Source organism: Natrix helvetica (assembly GCF_964273705.1).
Source record: "Natrix helvetica genome assembly, chromosome: W".
Classification (NCBI taxonomy): Eukaryota; Metazoa; Chordata; class Lepidosauria; order Squamata; family Natricidae; genus Natrix; species Natrix helvetica.
In genome coordinates this window covers 49118240-49137161 of record NC_138555.1, presented here as the reverse complement: position 1 = coordinate 49137161, position 18922 = coordinate 49118240, and the positions used below count along the sequence as shown (strand labels likewise).

The 18922-nt window shown below is 42.9% G+C and overlaps 1 protein-coding gene across 5 annotated transcripts in view; it reads right to left on the bottom strand.

The window, feature by feature from the left end:
* LOC309400333 (serine/threonine-protein kinase BRSK2-like) overlaps nt 1-18922 on the bottom strand; it is a gene marked incomplete at its 5' end in the record, with an annotated part of 234862 nt that overhangs the window by 157143 nt on the left and 58797 nt on the right. For 4 of the 5 annotated variants that reach the window (XM_081968749.1, XM_081968750.1, XM_081968751.1 and 1 more), the window contains one exon: nt 14525-14610. In XM_081968749.1, coding sequence (XP_081824875.1) covers nt 14525-14610 — 86 coding nt within the window. Of the gene's footprint in view, nt 1-14520; nt 14611-18922 lie in introns of all 5 variants that reach the window. The other variant, XM_081968753.1, reaches the window with a different exon arrangement.

Genomic DNA, 18922 nt, shown 5'->3' with positions numbered 1-18922 from the left:
TCTGAGGAGTAGCATCTATAAAATGTGCTGTTTGAATGCTATTCTTTGCTCTCCTTGTACTCGATCCACTTGGGAGAAGACTTGGAGGCCGCCTTTGCAAACACTTTTTATTTTTCTGTAAATAAACCTTTTTGAATTGTGAACCAGACTTGTCTCTGTATTGTGAGGATTTGATAATTGGGTTTTTATCTCACAATAACTATCAGAAGCCAACACTTGCTTCTAAAGTGAAACCCTTTAGCAGAGAGGTCATTTAAGCTCTCCAGAATGTGGGTGGGCATATTAACATCTTGAGTGATGGCTAATCCCATTCTGTCTTTGTTCAGACCTTGCTGCAGGGAATTTTTGCCTATGAATATAGCTATCTACCGTATTTTTCAGAGTATATATTTCCTCAAAAAAGAGGCTGAAAATCTGGGTGCGTCTTATACACCGAATACAGCATTTTTTGCCTCCCGAAGCCCCGCCCCTTCACCAAAATGGCCCATGCATACCCTTATGAAGGCTTTCAGAGAGCTCCTGGGGGCTGGGGAGAGCAGAAATGAGTGAAAAACGGGCCGTTTTTTGCCACCCCAGCCCCCAGCAGCACTCTATAAGCCTCCATAAGGCTATGCATGCAAATTTTTTGACAAAAAAGGGGCCCGTTTTTGCAAAAAAAGGGCCGTTTTTGCATGTTTTTGCCCCCCCCCCCCCGGGAGCACTCTGCACGCCCCCACAAGGCTATTCATGCCTTTTTTAAAAGAAAAAAACTGACCCATTTTCGTGAAAAACGGGCCGTTTTTGGGAGGTTTGCAGAGTGCAAAAACTTTTTTTTTTCCTTTTTTCCTTTTTTTTTTCCTTTTCCAATCCTTAACTGATTGATGAGAATTACATTGATCAAGTGCTGTGCCAGCAGAAACAAAGTCTTAGGTGCTGCAGATTGTCAGCAATTTCCTTCTCCAGCACATGGATAAATACACCTGGAAACATCTACCTACCTACCTACTCTCTCTCCCTTCCTCCCTACTGTATTTCTCTCCCTCCCTCCCTCCCTCCCTCCCTCCCTCCCATCTACCTACCTACTCTCTCTCTATCTCTCCCTACTTATCTACTGTATTTCTCTCTCTATTTTTCTCTCTCTATCCCTCTACCTACCAACCTACCTAATCTCTCTCTCTCCCTACCTATCTACTGTATTTCTCTCTATCTCTTTCTATTTCTCTCTCTCTATCCTGCTACCTACCAACCTACCTACTCACTCACTCTCTCTCCCTACCTACCTACTGTATTTCTCTCTCTCTCTCTATTTCCCTCTCTCTCTCCCTTTATCTACCTACCTAACTACGTAACTACTCTCTCCCTCCCTCCCTACTGTATTTCTCTCTCTTTCTCTCCCTCTCTCTCTCTCTATCTACCTACCTACTTTTTTTAAAAAATTGCCTCTTCAAAACCTTGGTGCATCTTATACTCCGGTGCGTCTTGTACTCCGAAAAATATGGTATTTCTTTATCTCTTAAGTGCTGACATGTGCTGTGGGCTATTAAAGAAGGTGGGGGGCTGCTTTCTCCCTCTAAGAAATCATGTTTCTCCATGTTTTTACCGCCCTTAGAAAGGCAGTAAAAAAATCAGACAGAATGCCAAGCTTGCATCCTGCCTGTCAGCCATTTCTTCTATGGCTATGCCAACCCTTCTGTAAATAGCTGTTCAAGCTGTTCAAGCCCCAGGAACAAAGCTTAATCCAGAGGCACTTTCTCAAAACACTTGCCGAACCTTCATCTGCAACTCTATCACCTCTAAACAATCATGTTCTATACGGGCTAGTTCATCTCGTTCTGAGCTCAGAAACTGGGCAGGGTTTCTTTTTCCCAGAGCTAAGACACCTTTCACTATTCCAGAATAAACATTCACAAAGAGATGTAAAGGTTTCTCTAACTTGGGGAGGCTCTCAAAAACTTATTTTTCAATGCTTCCTTTTCAAATGTAATACTTATTCCAAATTCAGTATTCCAGTCTCAGGGATGTATAGCATATAACTTTCAATATTATCTGATCCATTTTCAATTAAGGCTTTTTCAAACTTTTCAACAGGGAATGTTTTCCCTTGGACCCCTGATATATGAACTTTATCCTTGAAGAGTCTCACACTGCCTGGTATAATACTTAAGGAAGTACGAGAGGCTACAGTGTCTACCGTGTTTCCCCGAAAATATGACCTACCCTTTTATTAGGTCTGGGCTATTTTTGTGGTATGGGATACCAGAACTAAGCAATTGGGAGACCCGGTTGTTGGAAGAAATCTTTTGTTCTTTTTTCACTTTACAGGGCTAATCCTGTAAAGAAAGCAGGAAGGAAACATTCTGGTGTTGTTTCTAGTCTAATCTTTATTGCTCTGCTTACAGAAACTGTTAACCTTTATTCCATTGTAACAGCTAAAGGTTCTTGGCAGTATGCCCAGGCTTACTGTCGCCTGAGCTTCTCCGGAGGTTGGTTTTTTTTTTCTTTGCTGGTACTTTGCTGGGGCTTGACTTTCTTAAAGGGGAAGGGTTGTTTTAAGCTTTTTACACTGCTGTTGGGAGGAAATACTCCCCTGTTGGAGTTCTTCCAGCCGGGATGCAATGATCAGCACTTTGAAGAAATAATTGAATAATGAAGCAGAGCTGCCAGAAAGAAGCTTTTAATGACAAGGAACTAAGATGAGAGACATTCAGCAAGGCTTCTTGGCTAGTTAGAAAGATTGCCATTCAAACGTGAGTTTACATACCCTGAGTTTTGGTCTAAATTGGGTTTTGGTGACCTTTAATTCTGTGCTTGGGGATGTTTAATCCTGTGTTTATTGATGGGATAATTTTCCCTATTCAGCTTTGTTTGGAAGGTTAATCTCTGTTCCTGAAAAAGAAGCAGGCTTGGAGATCACTTCCGGTCCCCGAAGGCGACGGACGTTTGCGTCCGCTGTTCGTCTTCTCGGTGGGCTCCCCTTAAGTTTAGGGGGAGCACAGGGAGCCTTGGAGGGCCCCCCTGCCATAGGGCGGCTTGTTGGGACCCCCTGAATCGACGGCGGCCACAAGGGGGTCGCCAGCTTCGCCCCAGGAGCCGGTGAGCGTGGGGGGTGCGCAACAATAATACAATAATACAATAGTAGAGTTGGAAGGGACCTTGGAGGTCTTCTAGTCCAACCCCCTGCCTAGGCAGGAAACCCTATACCGTTTCAGACAAATAGCTATTCAACATCTTCTTAAAGACTTCCAGTGTTGGGGCATTCACAACTTCTGGAGGCAAGCTGTTCCACTGATTAATTGTTCTAACTGTCAGGAAATTTCTCCTCAGTTCTAAGTTGCTTCTCTCCTTGATTAGTTTCCACCCATTGCTTCTTGTTTTACCCTCAGGTGCTTTGGAGAATAGTTTGACTCCCTCTTCTTTGTGGCAACCCCTGAGATATTGGAACAATGCTATCATGTCTCCCCTAGTCCTTCTTTCTCTTAAGCTAAACATACCCAGTTCCTGCAACCGTTCTTCATATGTTTTAGTCTCCAGTCCCCTAATCATCTTTGTTGCTCTTCTCTGCACTCTTTCTAGAGTCTCCACATGTTTTTTACATCGTGGCGACCAGAACTGAATGCAGTATTCCAAGTGTGGTCTTACCAAGGCATTATAAAGTGGTATTAACACTTCACGTGATCTTGATTCTATCCCTCTGTTGATGCAGCCTAGAACTGTGTTGGCTTTTTTGGCAGCTGCTGCACACTGCTGACTCATATTTAAATGGTTGTCCACTAGGACTCCAAGATCCCTTTCACAGTTACTACTACTGAGCAAGGTACCACCTATACTGTACCTGTGCATTCCATTTTTGTTGCCTAAATGTAGAACCTTACTCTTTTCACCATTGAATTTCATTTTATTAGATAGTGCCCAATGTTCAAGTTTGTCAAGATCCTTCTGTGTCTTAAGCCTATCTTCTGGAGTGTTGGCTATTCCTGCCAGCTTGGTGTCATCTGCAAATTTGATGAGTTCCCCATTTATTCCCTCATCCAAATCATTGATGAAGATGTTGAAGAGTACTGGGCCTAAAGCAGAGCCTTGGGGTACTCCACTGCATACTTCCCTCCATGTAGATGCAGTTCCATTGAGGACTACACGTTGAGTGCGGTTGGTCAGCCAGTTACGAATTCATCTGGTGGTGATGCTGTCTAACCCACATTCTTCTACTTTATCTAGTAGTAGGTTATGGTCTACCTTATCAAAAGCCTTACTGAAGTCCAAGTAAACTATATGGACGGCATTCCTCTGGTCCACTAATTTTGTCACATTATCAAAGAATGCAATAAGATTAGTCTGGCATGATCTGTTTTTGACAAATCCATGTTGGCTTTTGGCTATTACTTTGTTTGCTTCTAGGTGTTCGCTAATTCGTTGCTTGATTATCTTTTCCAGAATCTTTCCTGGTATTGAGGTCAGGCTGATAGGTCTGTAGTTTCCTGGATCTGTTTTTTCCCTTTTTTGAAGATGGGAACCACATCAGCTCTTTTCCAGTCCTCTGGTAGTTCCCCGGTGTTCCAGGATCTCTGAAAGATATAGTTCAGTGGTTCTGAGATCTCGTCTGCCAGTTCCTTCAGAACCCTGGGGTGTAATCCATCCGGTCCTGGTGATTTGAACTCGTCTAGGGTAGACAGGTGCTCACTTGCCATTTTTTTCCCTATTTCAATTTGTGTTCCTAATCTGATTTTTGTGGTGCTGCTTTTGATAGGTTGGACTGTTTTATCCCTTTGTGTAAAGACAGATGCAAAACATGAGTTAAATAGTTCTGCTTTCTCTCTGTTGCTTGTCACCTTCTTGCCACATTCTCCTAGCAATGGACCAATTGTTTCCTTAACTTTTTTCTTGTTTTTAACAAGTTGGAAGAAGCTTTTTTTGTTAATTTTTACTTTTGTGGCAAGCCTTTCTTCATTGTGAGCCTTAGCTTTCCTCACTTCATCTTTACATGCTCAGGCTATTTGCTGGTATTCTGTCTTAGTTATGTCCCCCCCCTTTCCACTTTTTATACTTATCTTTTTTGTCTTTCAGTTTGTCAGATAGTTCTTTATGCAGCCATGCTGGTTTCTTTTGGGAGCTGTTGTTTTTCTTCTTCATTGGTATTGTGCTAGACTGGGCTTTTGTAATCTCATTTTTCAAAATTTCCCAAGCTTCTTGAGTTGTTTTCCCCTTGAGGATTCTCATCCATGGAATTTTTCTCAAGCTCTCTCTAAGTTTATTGAAATTAGCTTTCTTAAAGTCCAAGACTCTAGTTTGACTTTGTTCTACTACTTGTGTTTGGATAATGTTGAATTCCAATATTGCATGGTCACTTGCCCCCAGGGTTCCTATGGCTTCAACACCTTCTATCATTTCCTCTGTTAGTGAGAATTAAGTCCAATATGGCTGATCCCCTTGTTCCCTTCTCTACTTTTTGGAAAACAAAGTTGTCTGCTAGGTTTGTTAGGAACCTGTTGGATCTTCCACTTGGTGCAGGGTTTGTTTCCCAGTTGATGTCAGGGTAGTTAAAATCTCCCATTACTATTGTGGTGTGCTTCCTACATACCTTAGTTAGCTGACTAGCAAAAATTTCATCTACTTCCTCTGCTTGGTTGGGTGGCCTGTAGTATAGACTTATGGCAATGTCATTTCCCCCACAACCTTTAATATTGACCCAAATGCATTCAAGATAGTTCTCAGCGCGCCTTCGCCGAGCGGAGCCTGGAAGGAAACAACTAATCGCATGTTACAGCTGAAATGCGGTGAGGTGGGAAGCTTCCCTCAATCTCCTTTTAAATCTATCTAATTGATGAGCAGCAGCCTTTCTAAATTGTGGATTCAATCCTTTGAAATGTTAAGATTGGAGGGGGGATTTTCCACCACCCCCTCGGAAAAGCGGCAATTGGAAAATCCCTCTCTCTCGGAAGAGAGAGAGAAAGTTAAAAGTTACTTTCTCTTCCTTTAAGCAATGGGAGGATGACTTCTTGCTACAATTGCAAAGGAGGATTGCTGAGTTGATTCTTTTAAACTACTTTACGGAAACTTTGGACGTTGCTTTCTGATCTCCTGTGAAGGTGGAGCCAAGATGGCCAACTTACTCCTTCTTGTTGCACTTATGAATGAATTTCCCTTTTTAAAGAATTTCTGGCTTTGTACTATATCACACCCTAGAGATCTCCAGGAGCCTCTTCTCGCACGTATCTCCCTTGGATTTGGAACATTGATTTATATCACCTGGGTTGGAGCTGTATAGAGACCTACGCTCTCCTCTGGACTTGCTTGTCTTGTGACTTCTCCCGGTTGTGTCTTTCCACAGACACCATTTCTTTGTGCAGACTTATAGCTATCTCTGAACCTAATATGGGTCCTAAAAAATTACCGCCTGGTGAGCCGTCTTTGGCCCCAACATCATCTACGTCCAGCCTGATTACCCATAAGACACCATTGGCTTCATTTTTAAAACCTAAAGCAACTGAAGAAAGCTCAAAGGAACTATCAGTTGAGCAAATGTTTCAAATTCTCTTAAAGGGACAGGACAAATTGAAAAAACAACTGGCAGACTTAAATGATCAGCTCAGAGAAACGCAACAACAAACAACACAAAATAAACAGAGAATAGGGGTGCTGGAGGAGGGCGTGACTGGGCTGAGGGAAGAGGTTAAGGTAATCCAGAAGGGGAATGTAGAATTTGAAAACCATATGATAAAGGTGGAATTTGAGAGAATGTCTTTTTTTCTTAGATTCCAAAACTTGCCAGAAACAGAGAATGAAGATCTCAAGGAGATTATGACCACAATTTTAGCAGAATATATTAAAAGAGACAAAAAACAGCTATGGTGGGATATTGATTTGATCTATAGGATTAATTCAGCATACGCTAGAACACAAAACGTGCCAAGGGAAGTACATGTTAAATTTCTTAGAAAGACCACAAGAGATGAGGTCTTAGGAGCTCAAAGGGCGGGACCACTAAAATATAAAGACAAAGAAATAACCATTCTTAAACAGATTCCAAATAAAGTAAGAGATAAGAGGAAGAAATACTCCTCTTTAGCAAAGAAATTATATAACAATTGAATCTGGTTTAAATGGTTGTTGCCAGAAGGAATGCTAATTTTTTGGGAGGGCAGTAGAATTAGAATTAACACAGTTGCGGAGGCGGAGGCCTTTATTAAAAAAAATAGTGCCCTCCTAGATCAAACAGGGGACAGTACACAAGATGTGAAGGAGGGAGGGGCCGTGGCTCTGCCCGCAGACAGGGGGGAGGACGCAACACTTAGAAGACTCAGATCACAAAAATGAGTTGAAACATTTTTGCAATTGTTGTTATAATGTAACTCTCGGAAGTGATACAAAAGATGATTGAATATATTGATGATTTAATGTAAAAACAAAAAGCTGCCAATGTTTATTCAAATTTTGATGTTTTTTCTTTTCTTTTTGGTTAAAGTTGTGAGATTCGGGGGGATTTCTACCTCCTGCATGATGTAGCTGTCAAAATTTTTCTACACCTATTTACCTTTTCCCCTAAAACATTTGTAAAAAACCAATAAAAATTTTACAATTAAAAAAAAAAGAAGCAGGGTTCAGAAATCTGCCTAGTTGCTGTGTCTGTTACTTTGGTAATTAGTTTAACAAGCAACAGCTACTGTGTTTCTTCTTTTGCTACATTCTAGTGCTAATTGCTTTCTTTGTAGTTAGGCTTATCTCAAGTGTTTACACTTGAGCTTGCCTGGGGTGTGAGCTTTGGCAATGAGCCCGACAAGGCTTTTGTTTTAGTTTTTAAAGGATTTAAACTGTTGCGATTTGTATTGTGTTTGAATTTTTTCCTGCCTCATGGTTTCTTTCTCTATCTGGGGAGGGGGGCTTCCTTCACTGCTTTAGTGGTTTCTGGCACTCTCCTGTTGGGGTGTACTTCCAAGAGGTAGGATGCAAGCTTGGCAGATTTTTTTTACTGTCTTTCTGGGCGGCATGTGATCTTTCCTTAAATCTGGACGAATTCCTTAGGATATCTTGTGAGGTGAATGAGACCAGCCGTGCCTGACAAATGTGGGAGGGCAGAGACTTGAACCTGGGTTCCCTATATAATTTGTTAATTTGTCTCTTTAGCTCATCATTTTGTAGCCCAAATATGCCCACCCATTTTCTGGAGAGCTTAAATGACTTCTCTGCTAAAGTGTTTCACTTTATGAGCAAGAGTTGGCTGCTGATAGTTATCATTGCATTTTAACTATTTTAATTTTTGAAGGTGCTCTGGCACCCTGTCTAATTTGTAACTCTTGGTTACAGGTATTGCTGAGGAAAAGGAAGGTAATCAGACAGAATGGTTTAGCTTTCCATGACAGCTGTGACTCATTTATCTTCAGTGTGTATTCTCCCATTTCTAATTATTGGCATTTAGAGTAGCTTTTTGCAAGCAAATAAGCTTTTTGTATTTTTGTACAGGTAATGTCAGGCCTGTAGTTATATTCTTTTTAGGATCTTTGGCCTGCCACACTTTCTTATAATTTCCTATGTGTTTTAGTAGTGTAGTAGTTGGGAGGGGGGAATAGAAAGGAGTGGGATTGTAGAATGTATTGTTGGCATTCTTTTATAGAAGCCAAGGTCATCTTTTGTCTCCGCACCTCGACACCTGACCGGAAGCAGAGGGGTGTAGATGCCAGCGTGGAAGATGATGATTGGAACATGTGATGGATTTGTGGGTGTGGGGATAGATCATGAACTTTCAACTGGGTGGAATTCCAGGATGCAAATCAGAGTTGGAATTTTTCCATAGAGGTGCTAACTTGCCTGTAGAATAAATTGGACCTTTAAGGATGTTTTTGCCTTGGACAATGATTTAATTCTGCATGGTATTTGGAACCCTAACATTATTTCAACTCTCCCCTTTAAAATAATTCACTAGCACCCTCCCCTCTCAAGGGAGGAGGGCTGGTGATGGAAGAGCTGGTGATGGGGGTCGCTGCATTCCCAACGCTGACTGGGACAGCGTAAATATCAGCGAAGAAATAATGAGAAGCTTTTGGTGATAAGAAGCTGAGTGCCGGAACTTCAAAGGCAATGGAATGCTGCTTCCAGTTTAATTGCATCTGGAGGAATGCAGGAGGAGAAACGACAAGAGGAAGGAAAGTCTCAGACCAAACTTCTTCAGCAAAACGTGAGTGCATGCTCCCCCTCCTTCCCCCCAGCTTGGAAGCAAGGCTTGGAGAAAAAAAAGAAAAAAACCCTAGAACGGAGGCTTGGGCTCCTTCCAGACGGCAATAAATGAAATGGCTTATTACCCTGCAACTAACTGGGAGAAAGATTCCCTTTCAAAATGGGAATTTCAACCGAGGCAGGAAGAAGGGATTTCGCCAGCATCTTTCACTTGCAAGCCACCACAACTGGGGCTGCAACCAGTAAATGAAGCAAAACCAGATTGGTTTTTCTTCCCAGATTTTGGATGGAAGAGATGCTACTGGCCACCTCCTTTGCCATCAGCATGGGGAAATGCTCCAAGCCAGCAGAGGGCACCTACTTGGCCCATAACTCCTCCAAGCCAGCAGGAGGGTCCTTGGCACAATCACCCCCCTAGCCAGCCATCATTGGTTGAGCTACAACCTGTGAAGCAGGCAACCCCGGGATGGGTCTTAGCCCCAAGTAATGGATGGGAGGGATGCCAGTGGGCACCTGCCCTCCCTCAGCAGATGGCACCATGGCAGAAAGCTGGGCAGTGGCCAACCGAGGGATTGACCTCCCCACCGGTTCCAGTCTCTCCTGCAAGGCCCAAAAAGGTTCTTACCAGACCTTCCTACAGAGAAGAAATCTCCATGGAAGAAGGGATTACCAAACAGAGGCCTGCAGTGTGGATGGCGGGAAAATGTGCACCTGCAAGGCCCCAAGTGGTTCTTACCCCACCTTCCTACAGAGTAGCAATCTCCAACATGGAAGAAGGGATTACCACAGCCAGGCCTGCAAGATGGGAAGCGGGACAAGGTGCATCTGCAATGCCCAAAAAGGTTCTTACCCCACATTCCTACAGAGTAGCAATCTCCACCATGGAAGAAGGGTTTACCAAGGGGGCAGCTGCAAGTTGGAGAGCAAGGCAGTGTGATGAAACGGTTCCTAAGTTTAGAGATGTAACTAGGTTCCATTCCTCGTGGGGGCCAATTAAATGCCACCATTGTTGTCAACTTGGCCACAGAGCGTCAGAGTGCTTGGCTCCAGCCCCAATGCCACAAACGTGCGCACCAACCACCATGGCGGTAAAGAGAGGGTCCCAGATGCCACCACAGAAGAGTCATCTGGGCCAACGACCTCTGGAAGAGGATCCCCAACTTAAGGTGAGGAAGTGTCCTACCAAGGGGGAGGCCTCAGAAGAGGAAAAGGGCAAACAATCTCCGGAGGAGGATCCCCAACTGAAGGTGACAAAGAGTCCAAGTAAGGGGGAGGCCTCGGAGGGGGAAATGCCCAACCGACCTCTGGAAGAGGATCCCCAACTTATGGTGACGAAGAGTCCTACCAAGGGGGAGGCCTCGGAGGAGGGAATTGCCGAAGAACAAACGTGTGTACCAATTGCCGCGGTGGTAAAGAGAGGGCCCCAGATGCCACCACAGAAAAGTCATCTGGGCCAACAGCCTCTGGAAGAGGATCCCCAACTTAAGGTGAGGAAGTGTCCTACCAAGGGGGAGGCCTCAGAAGAGGAAAAGGGCAAACAATCTCCGGAGGAGGATCCCCAACTGAAGGTGACAAAGAGTCCAACTAAGGGGGAGGCCTCGGAGGGGGAAATGCCCAACCGACCTCTGGAAGAGGATCCCCAACTTCAGGTGACGAAGAGTCCTACCAAGGGGGAGGCCTCGGAGGAGGAAAAAGGCCAGCCGTGTATGATTGAATCCAAGAGCCCAGAACCTACAGCACCTGCAGCAGAGAGCCCTAAATGGCCATGGGAAGAGGTCACAATGGACTTCATCGTGGAACTCCCAGACAGCAGTGGGCATAAAGTAATTTGGACTGTTATTGATTTGGTTTCTAAGCAGGCACACTTCATTGCTTGCTCAGGATTGCCATCCGCAAACGAATTAGCGAAAATGTTTGTGAAACACATTTATCGCCCGCACGGAGTACCCAAGAGGATCATTTCAGACCGCGGAGTCCAGTTCACAGCCAAGTTCTGGAGAGAGGTCCTGAGATCCATTGGGTCCACACAAGAACTGAGCTCAGAGGTTCATCCCAGCATGAACGGCGCAGCAGAGGGAGCCAATGCGGTGGTGGAACAATACATCAGGTGTTTTGTGGACTATCAGCACGACAACTGGTCGGACTTGCTACCCTTCGCCGAAGTGGCGTACAACGATGCGGTCCACAGCAGCAGAGGATTAGCGGATTTCCAGATTACCAGTGGCATGGAAGTTGTTGCCATGCCTGAGTTGCCTAGAGAACCTCCTTCTTTCATGTCTTTGAGTGAATGGATGGACATGCTAAAGAAAGGATGGGAGAATACGAAGAAGGCTCTAGCAGTTGCGGCAGAAGCCTACCAGAAGCAAGATGATCAACATCGCTCGCTCCAAAACCCCTACTGTGTGGGGGACAATGTTTTTGTATCTACCAAATACATAAGATTAGAAATGCCTAGCAAGGAATTGGGTCCAAAATTTCTAGGTCCATTCCTAATAGTGAAGATAGTTAACCCAGTTACAGTTAAACTCAGTCTACCCAGAAGTCTAGGGGAAATTGACCCAGAATTTCATTGTAGCTTGTTGAAACCAGTAATTGGGTCTAACAGAAGAGCATCCACCCAAGCTCAATCTCCTCCTGTAGTGATAGAAGAGGAAACACAATCTGAGGTGGAAAAAATTGTAGATTTCAGGCTGAATAGGGGTCGCTTACAGTACTTAGTGCAATGGAAGGGTTACCCTTGGTCTGAAGCTACTTGGGTGAACAGTGGGAACCTAAAAGTGGAGAAGTTAGTAAAGCAATTCAATGGGAAGTTTCCTGAGAAGTCAATGGGTTCCCCTGGGTGGAGAAGAGGTGGTTAATTTTGTTATGTTAACTTTTATATTATTCTCTTTGCAGGAAATGTTTTTCTTTTGAGGAGAGGCCGCCTGTCAGGCCTGTAGTTATATTCTTTTTAGGATCTTTGGCCTGCCACACTTTCTTATAATTTCCTATGTGTTTTAGTAGTGTAGTAGTTGGGAGGGGGGAATAGAAAGGAGTGGGATTGTAGAATGCATTGTTGACATTCTTTTATAGAAGCCAAGGTCATCTTTTGTCTCCGCACCTCGACACCTGACCGGAAGCAGAGGGTTGTAGATGCCAGCGTGGAAGATGATGATTGGAACATGTGATGGATTTGTGGGTGTGGGGATAGATCATGAACTTTCAACTGGGTGGAATTCCAGGATGCAAATCAGAGTTGGAATTTTTCCATAGAGGTGCTAACTTGCCTGTAGAATAAATTGGACCTTTAAGGATGTTTTTGCCTTGGACAATGATTTAATTCTGCATGGTATTTGGAACCCTAACAGGTAATTCTTGACTTACAACAGTTCATTTAGTGACCATTCAAAGTTACAATGGCACTGAAAACAGTGACTTATGACTGTTTTTCACACTTATGACCGCTGCAGCATCCCCACGGTCACGAGAGGCCGGGCGAGGAGAAGTGCCTCTCAACATGAGTGATGTCAAGTTGGCCACACCCACCCAGTCACATGACCACCCAGCCACGCCTACCCAGCTGGTCATTAGGGCAGAGAACCAGTTGTTAAATTATTTGAATCCCACCACTGCATGGATGCTTCACCCTTTCTTCTGAGCCCACTAAACTATTCTGTTGCAAGTGTGGAAATGATACTATCCCATGGCAAATGTTGAAGCAACCCTCAATGGCCAATCCTGCTCTTCTTTATATAGCATAAGAACATCAAATATCAGGAAAAAGGTTTTGGGAAGGTAGAATAGTACCTGAGTCAGAGGTTGGTTCCTACCTATTCGGTCCAGTTCGGCCAAATAGGTAGTAACTCCAGGGGACACGTGACCGTACCAGTTCTATGATCAGCGGCGCCATCTTCATTTAAAAATGTAATTGTCAGGCCTGTAGTTATGTTCCTTTTAGGATCTTTGGCCTGCCACACTTTCTATTATTTTCCTATGCTGTTTCATTAGTGTAGTAGTTGGGAGGGGGGAATAGAAAGGAGTACATTTGTGGAATGTGTTGTTGTCATTCTTTCTAGAAGCTCAAGGTCATCTTTTGTCTCCGCACCTTGACACCTGACCGGAAGCAGAGGGGTGTAGATGCCAGCATGGAAGAAGAAGATTGGAGCATGTGATGGATTAGTGGGTGTGGGGATAAGATCATGAACTTTCAACTGGGTGGAATCCCAGGAAGCAAATCAGATTTGGGATTTCATAGCACAATGCTAACATGTCTGTCATATTAAATTGGAGTTTTGAGGATAACTTTGCTTTGGACTTTGATTTAATTCTGCATGATATTTGGAACGCTGACATTAATTTTTATTGGTTTTTTAATGTTGTGCACATGCGCAGATCCTTTCAAATGAAAATGCACGCGGAGCACGCGTCTGGCGTGCGGCGAGCGAAGCAAGCTCATGCAAAACATTTTACTACCAAACCGGTAGTAATGGTGGCTGGAACCCACCCCTGACCTGAATGGTATCTCATGTAGGTTTGTTGCAGGCAGCATTGTGGTTAAGAACATGAGAGGGGCATTGACCATGGTGATTGGGGAAGATGGGTGGTTTAATGTCTTTATACATTGTGCTAATCCATGGCTGTTTCACCAATTTAATTAGTAGCCTTTGGCAATTATTTGCAATGCATTTTAAACTCAAACTACCGTTTTCACATTGTCCGTAGTATTAGTAGATTTCAGTCTCTATATATTGCATTTATGTATTTATGTATCAATTGATATGATTATAAGTCTGGAGTTGTAATCCCTATAGCTATATTTATGATTGGAAAGAAGGCCCCACATTTCTCCTGAATGTAGAATCCTTAGCAAGCAAGTCCATGAAAAGAGATTACAATATTCCAGGTTGGAATGTGGCTAATTTCTAGAAAGAACTACAGATAGTCTTTGATTTACAATCACAATTGAGCCTAAAATATCTGTTGCTGAGTGGGACAGTTGTTAAATGAGTTTTGCCCTATTTTATGACTTTTCTTGCCACAGTTGGTAAGTGAATCACTGCAGTTGTTAAGTTTGTAGCATGGTTGTTAAGTGAATCTGGCTTCCCCATGGACTTTGCTTGTCAGACAGTTGCAAAAGTTGATCAAGTAACCCCCAGACACTGCACGTCATAAATATGAATCAGTTGCCAAGCATCTGAATTCTGATCATGTGACCCTAGAGATGCCACAGTGGTCATAAGTATGAAAAACATTCATAGGGCACTTTTTTCAGTGCCATTGTAACTTCAAACAGTCACTAAATGAACTTTTGTAAGTCAAAGACTACCTCTATTTCACTCTGGCAGGTATGTATTCAGGGCCCCATTTGCAAGCAGGAGGCCATCTGCAAATAAATACCTACAAGTATTTTTTGTTCTCGTAGACATCATGAAGTTTGAGTACGTGAGGGTGTTCAATCAGCTTCAGAATGGCAATTTCCCGTTCCACCTGCAGTGGAAGAAAAAAAACAGAAAGTGTTTATGGATCTATGACAATTCACCGCAGCCAACTTGCCACAGCCAACATCCCTCATGGCCAACTTGCTGCTGCCAACTTGATGCGGGACAAGAGTTACACTAATGTCAAAGAAATGGTGGAATAGAATCATTAAAGAAGGGATGCAAAATAGGGACAAAATGAAATGTGAATGACAAAAATTAAAATATTTTTTATTCATTTTAAATGATTAAATTGAATTGTTAAATTGCCCCACCATGGCAAGTTGTCCCACGACAACTTGGTAATGGTGAGTTCGCCGCAGCAAGTTGGCCACAGTGATTTGTGTACAGGGATAAAAGGAGTCACAGTGAGGTGGGTGGCGTATAAATTTAATAAATTAATCAATAAAATAAAATTCAGTTTTGTGTTCTAGGATGCAGAGCTTGGGGCAGATGGAGACAAAGGTTTTTCCCACTAGCTCATATTCATATCACTTACTCCCTACTACATTATTTTGCTGTTTTCTTCATATACCATTTTGTTTTATTTCCCTGGTTTTATGATAATTCTTTGAATCATGGGTGGCTGTGTTGTCCTGCCAGGTTATGCATTCATCAAACCTGTGAAACCACAATATCCTGAAATAATAGTTGCAGACACCTATCACTGAAGATGTCCCCTGAAGCTCATCATTGCATCTCTCTAAGCATGACATAAACATGTCCCAGGAAGTTTTTTAAAACCATGGCCTCTTACCCACAACCCACAGCTGAAGCAGCATAAAGTTTTTTTTTTAGTTTTAAAGTCGTTTTTCCTCTCTTCTTCCAATATAATTGGCAGGCAATATGCTTCATGCATGTCTCACTGAGAGTTTGGTCACTGATGCAGACAGGAGTAAGATGTCCCCATTTCCTATTGGTCACTTCAGGTTGCTTCACCATGCCTCTTCCTCACTGGAAACTGCCATTCATGGACAGTGCTTCCTGCTTGGGCTCCAGAAGAGAACAGACTATACAGTAGGTAGTCCTTAACTTACATCCACAGTTTTGCCTGATTTTATGACTTTTCTTGCCACCATTATTAAGCGAATCACTGTGATTGATAAGTTATTAACCCAGTTGCTAGATGAATCTGGCTTCCCTATTGATTTTGCTTGTCAGAAGGTCGCAAAAGGGGTTCACATGACACAACGGTTATAAATATGAACCAGTTGCCAAGCATCTGAATGTTGATTGTGTCTGGATTTGATCCCATGAATGAGCTCCCCCCGGAGCTTCGCATAATCCCTGACCTCCGGTCCTTCCGACGCGCTCTAAAAAGTTGGCTTTTCCAGCAAGCCAGCCTGGCCTGTTAATTTTAATTTTAACTTATTTTAAATGTATTGTTTTTTTAAAAAAAATCGGTTTGTTTTTTTGGATATGGATTTAATCTTTTTTAACTTTTGGGATGTGTGTTTTTTAATGTTGTACGCCGCCCTGAGTCCTTTTGGAGAAGGGCGGCATATAAATCCAAATAAACCAAACCAAACCATGATCATGGGGATGCTGCAAAGGTCGTAACTGTGAAAAATGGTCCTAAGTCACTTTTTTCAGTGCCATTGTAACTTTGAATGGTCACTAAATGAACTGTTGCAAGTCGAGGACTACCTGTATGTTCTCTTTGAACAATTCCTGACTGGTGCTTGACAGGTCCCACTTAAGATCCTTATAAGCAGAGTTTAGCACCAGGATGGTGGCAAGGAGGAGCAATGTCTTCCTTTACAAAGAGAAATGGCAGAAGTGGGACACCAAAACACCTATTGTGGCCCGCCAGTTGCCAGCAGAGCTGGCAGCAGACTCAGACAATGAGAAGGTTGGGGAGGAACTTGGGCCAGTCCTGGAGTCTGGGGAAGGCTCTGATGGATGCTCTGCATTGGAAGCAGAGATAGAGCCAGGGCCATCCCACATTTCCCAGCTGCCTTCGGAGTTGGAGATAAGTGGGGAAGAAGAACAGCTGGGGCCTGTTCCAGATGCGCGTATGCGCAGAGCTGTCAGGAGAGGAGAACAACTGAGTACCAGGAGCCAACTCAGGAAGAAAGGCACACGTGGATGCTGACTAGCCCCTCCCTGGATGGGGAATAAATAGAAGCAAAAGGGGAGTGGCATCATAGGAGACAACTGTTCAGATTTCGTTAGAAAGATTTGCTCATCGGGGTTCGTGTCTCAGAGACTGCTTGAGAGAGTTTAATTTACAGCTTTGTGGGTGGAAGCTCCTGGCCTGGCAATTATCCAAGGAACTGATAAGGTCTGTACTTTCTGTGTGTGAATGCCATGAATTCACAGTAGTTAAATAAAGAGGGGTTTTTCGGGATAAGGAGTCTGTTTCTTGTTTCTGCTAAGGCTGGGTCAGAACAACACCAAGGGAGCAAGACACAAAAGGAAGTACAGGTAATCCTGGACGTATGACCACAACTGAGCCCAAAATTTCTGTTGCTAAGTGAAACATCTGTTAAGTGACTTTTGCCACATTTTACGACCTTTCTTGCCACCGTTGTTAAGTGAATTACTGTACTTGTTAAATTAGTACTAGTAGTTCTTGACTTACAACAGTTCATTTAGTGACCATTCTAAGTTACAACGGCATTGAAAAAAGTGACTTATGACCATTTTTCACACTTATGACCATTGCAGCATCCTCCTGGTCACGTGATTTACATTTGGATGCTTGACAACTGGCTCACATGCATGATAGTTGCAGTGTCCTGGGGTCATGGGATCACCTTTTGCAACCTTCTGACAAACAAAGTCAATGGGAAAACCAGATTCACTTAACAACTTTGTTACTAATTTAACAACTGCAGTGAATCCCTTAACAACTATGGCAAGAAAAGTCATAAATGGGCGAAAATTCACTTAACAAATTTCTCATTTAACAACATAAATTTTGGGTTCATTTCTGGTCATAAATTGAGGACTACCTGTATCATGGTTGTTTAGGGAATTTGGCTTCCCCATTGACTTCGCTTGTGAGAAGGTTGCAAAAGGGGATTATGTGACCCTGGGACACTGCAACTGTCATAAATAGGAGTTAGTTGCCAAGCATCCAAATTTTGATCACCTGACCATGGGGATGCTGCAGCAGTCGTAAGTGTGAAAAATCGTCATGTCACTTTTTTCTATGCCATTGTACCTTTGAGTGGTCACTAAATGAACAATTGTAAGTTGAGGACTACCTGCACTTTTCATGATATGCTTATTGAGCAAGAATTGTCAGGAGACCTGTCTAGATGGCTCCATTGTTGATGGGGCCATTTTTTAGTCTTCGTTTAGGTGATATTTATTGCAATAGTTTTAATATTTGTATTTATTATTATTTTTATTTGTAAACAAGCCAAAGTCCCGCATGTGTGAGGGGTGGTGTAGGAGACGACTAAGAGGAGCCCGAATGCAGAGTCAAATGTATCATCAGAGACCTAAGTCCACTGTCCACCCCACCCCCCGTGAATTCTGTTAACTCTTACCTAGCGCCAATTTGCCTTGGCCGTTAGTTAGATTAGATTCTTGTATATAGTTAGCATGTAATAAACTTTTAGTGCTTTGAATGCAACTCCTGTTCCTAGTTACTTGCGCCTGACAGGCTATATAGAAATTTGAAGAATGGAATGGAATAACAGAGTCGGAAGGGACCTTGGAGGTCTTCTAGTCCAACCCACTGCTCAGGCAGGAAAACCTACACCACTTCAGACAAATGGTTGTCTAATCTCATCTTAAAAACTTCCAGTGTTGAAGCATTTACAACTTCTGGAGGCAAGTTTTTCCACTGATTAATTGTTCTAACTGTCAGGAGATTTCTCCTTAGTTCTAGGTTGCTTCTTTCCTTGATTAGTTTCCATCTGTTGCTTCTTGTCCTGCCCTCAGGTGCTTTGGAGAATAGGTTGACCCCCTCTTCTTTATGGCAACCCCTCAGATACTGGAACACTGTTATCATGTCACCCCTAGTCCTTCTTTTGAGAGGAGAGGAGAGGAGAGGAGAGAAGATTCTTTATTGGCTAAGTGTAATTGGATACAAAAGGAATTTGTATCCGGTGCATAAATTCTCAGTAAACATATAAGCACCAAAGTGATAAATTATAAAATACAATTATATACGGGGTAGGCAGATTATATATGTGGGCCTGATTGGGGTAGATTGCAGGGGTGATACAGAAATATAATTTTATGTCATTTTATTCTATTTTATATATTTATGTATTAAATTATTGTATTGTATCCTACAACTATTGTATTTTACCCTACTCTTATTCTAAATTGTTTGTATAAGATTTTATTGGTAATACATGTTT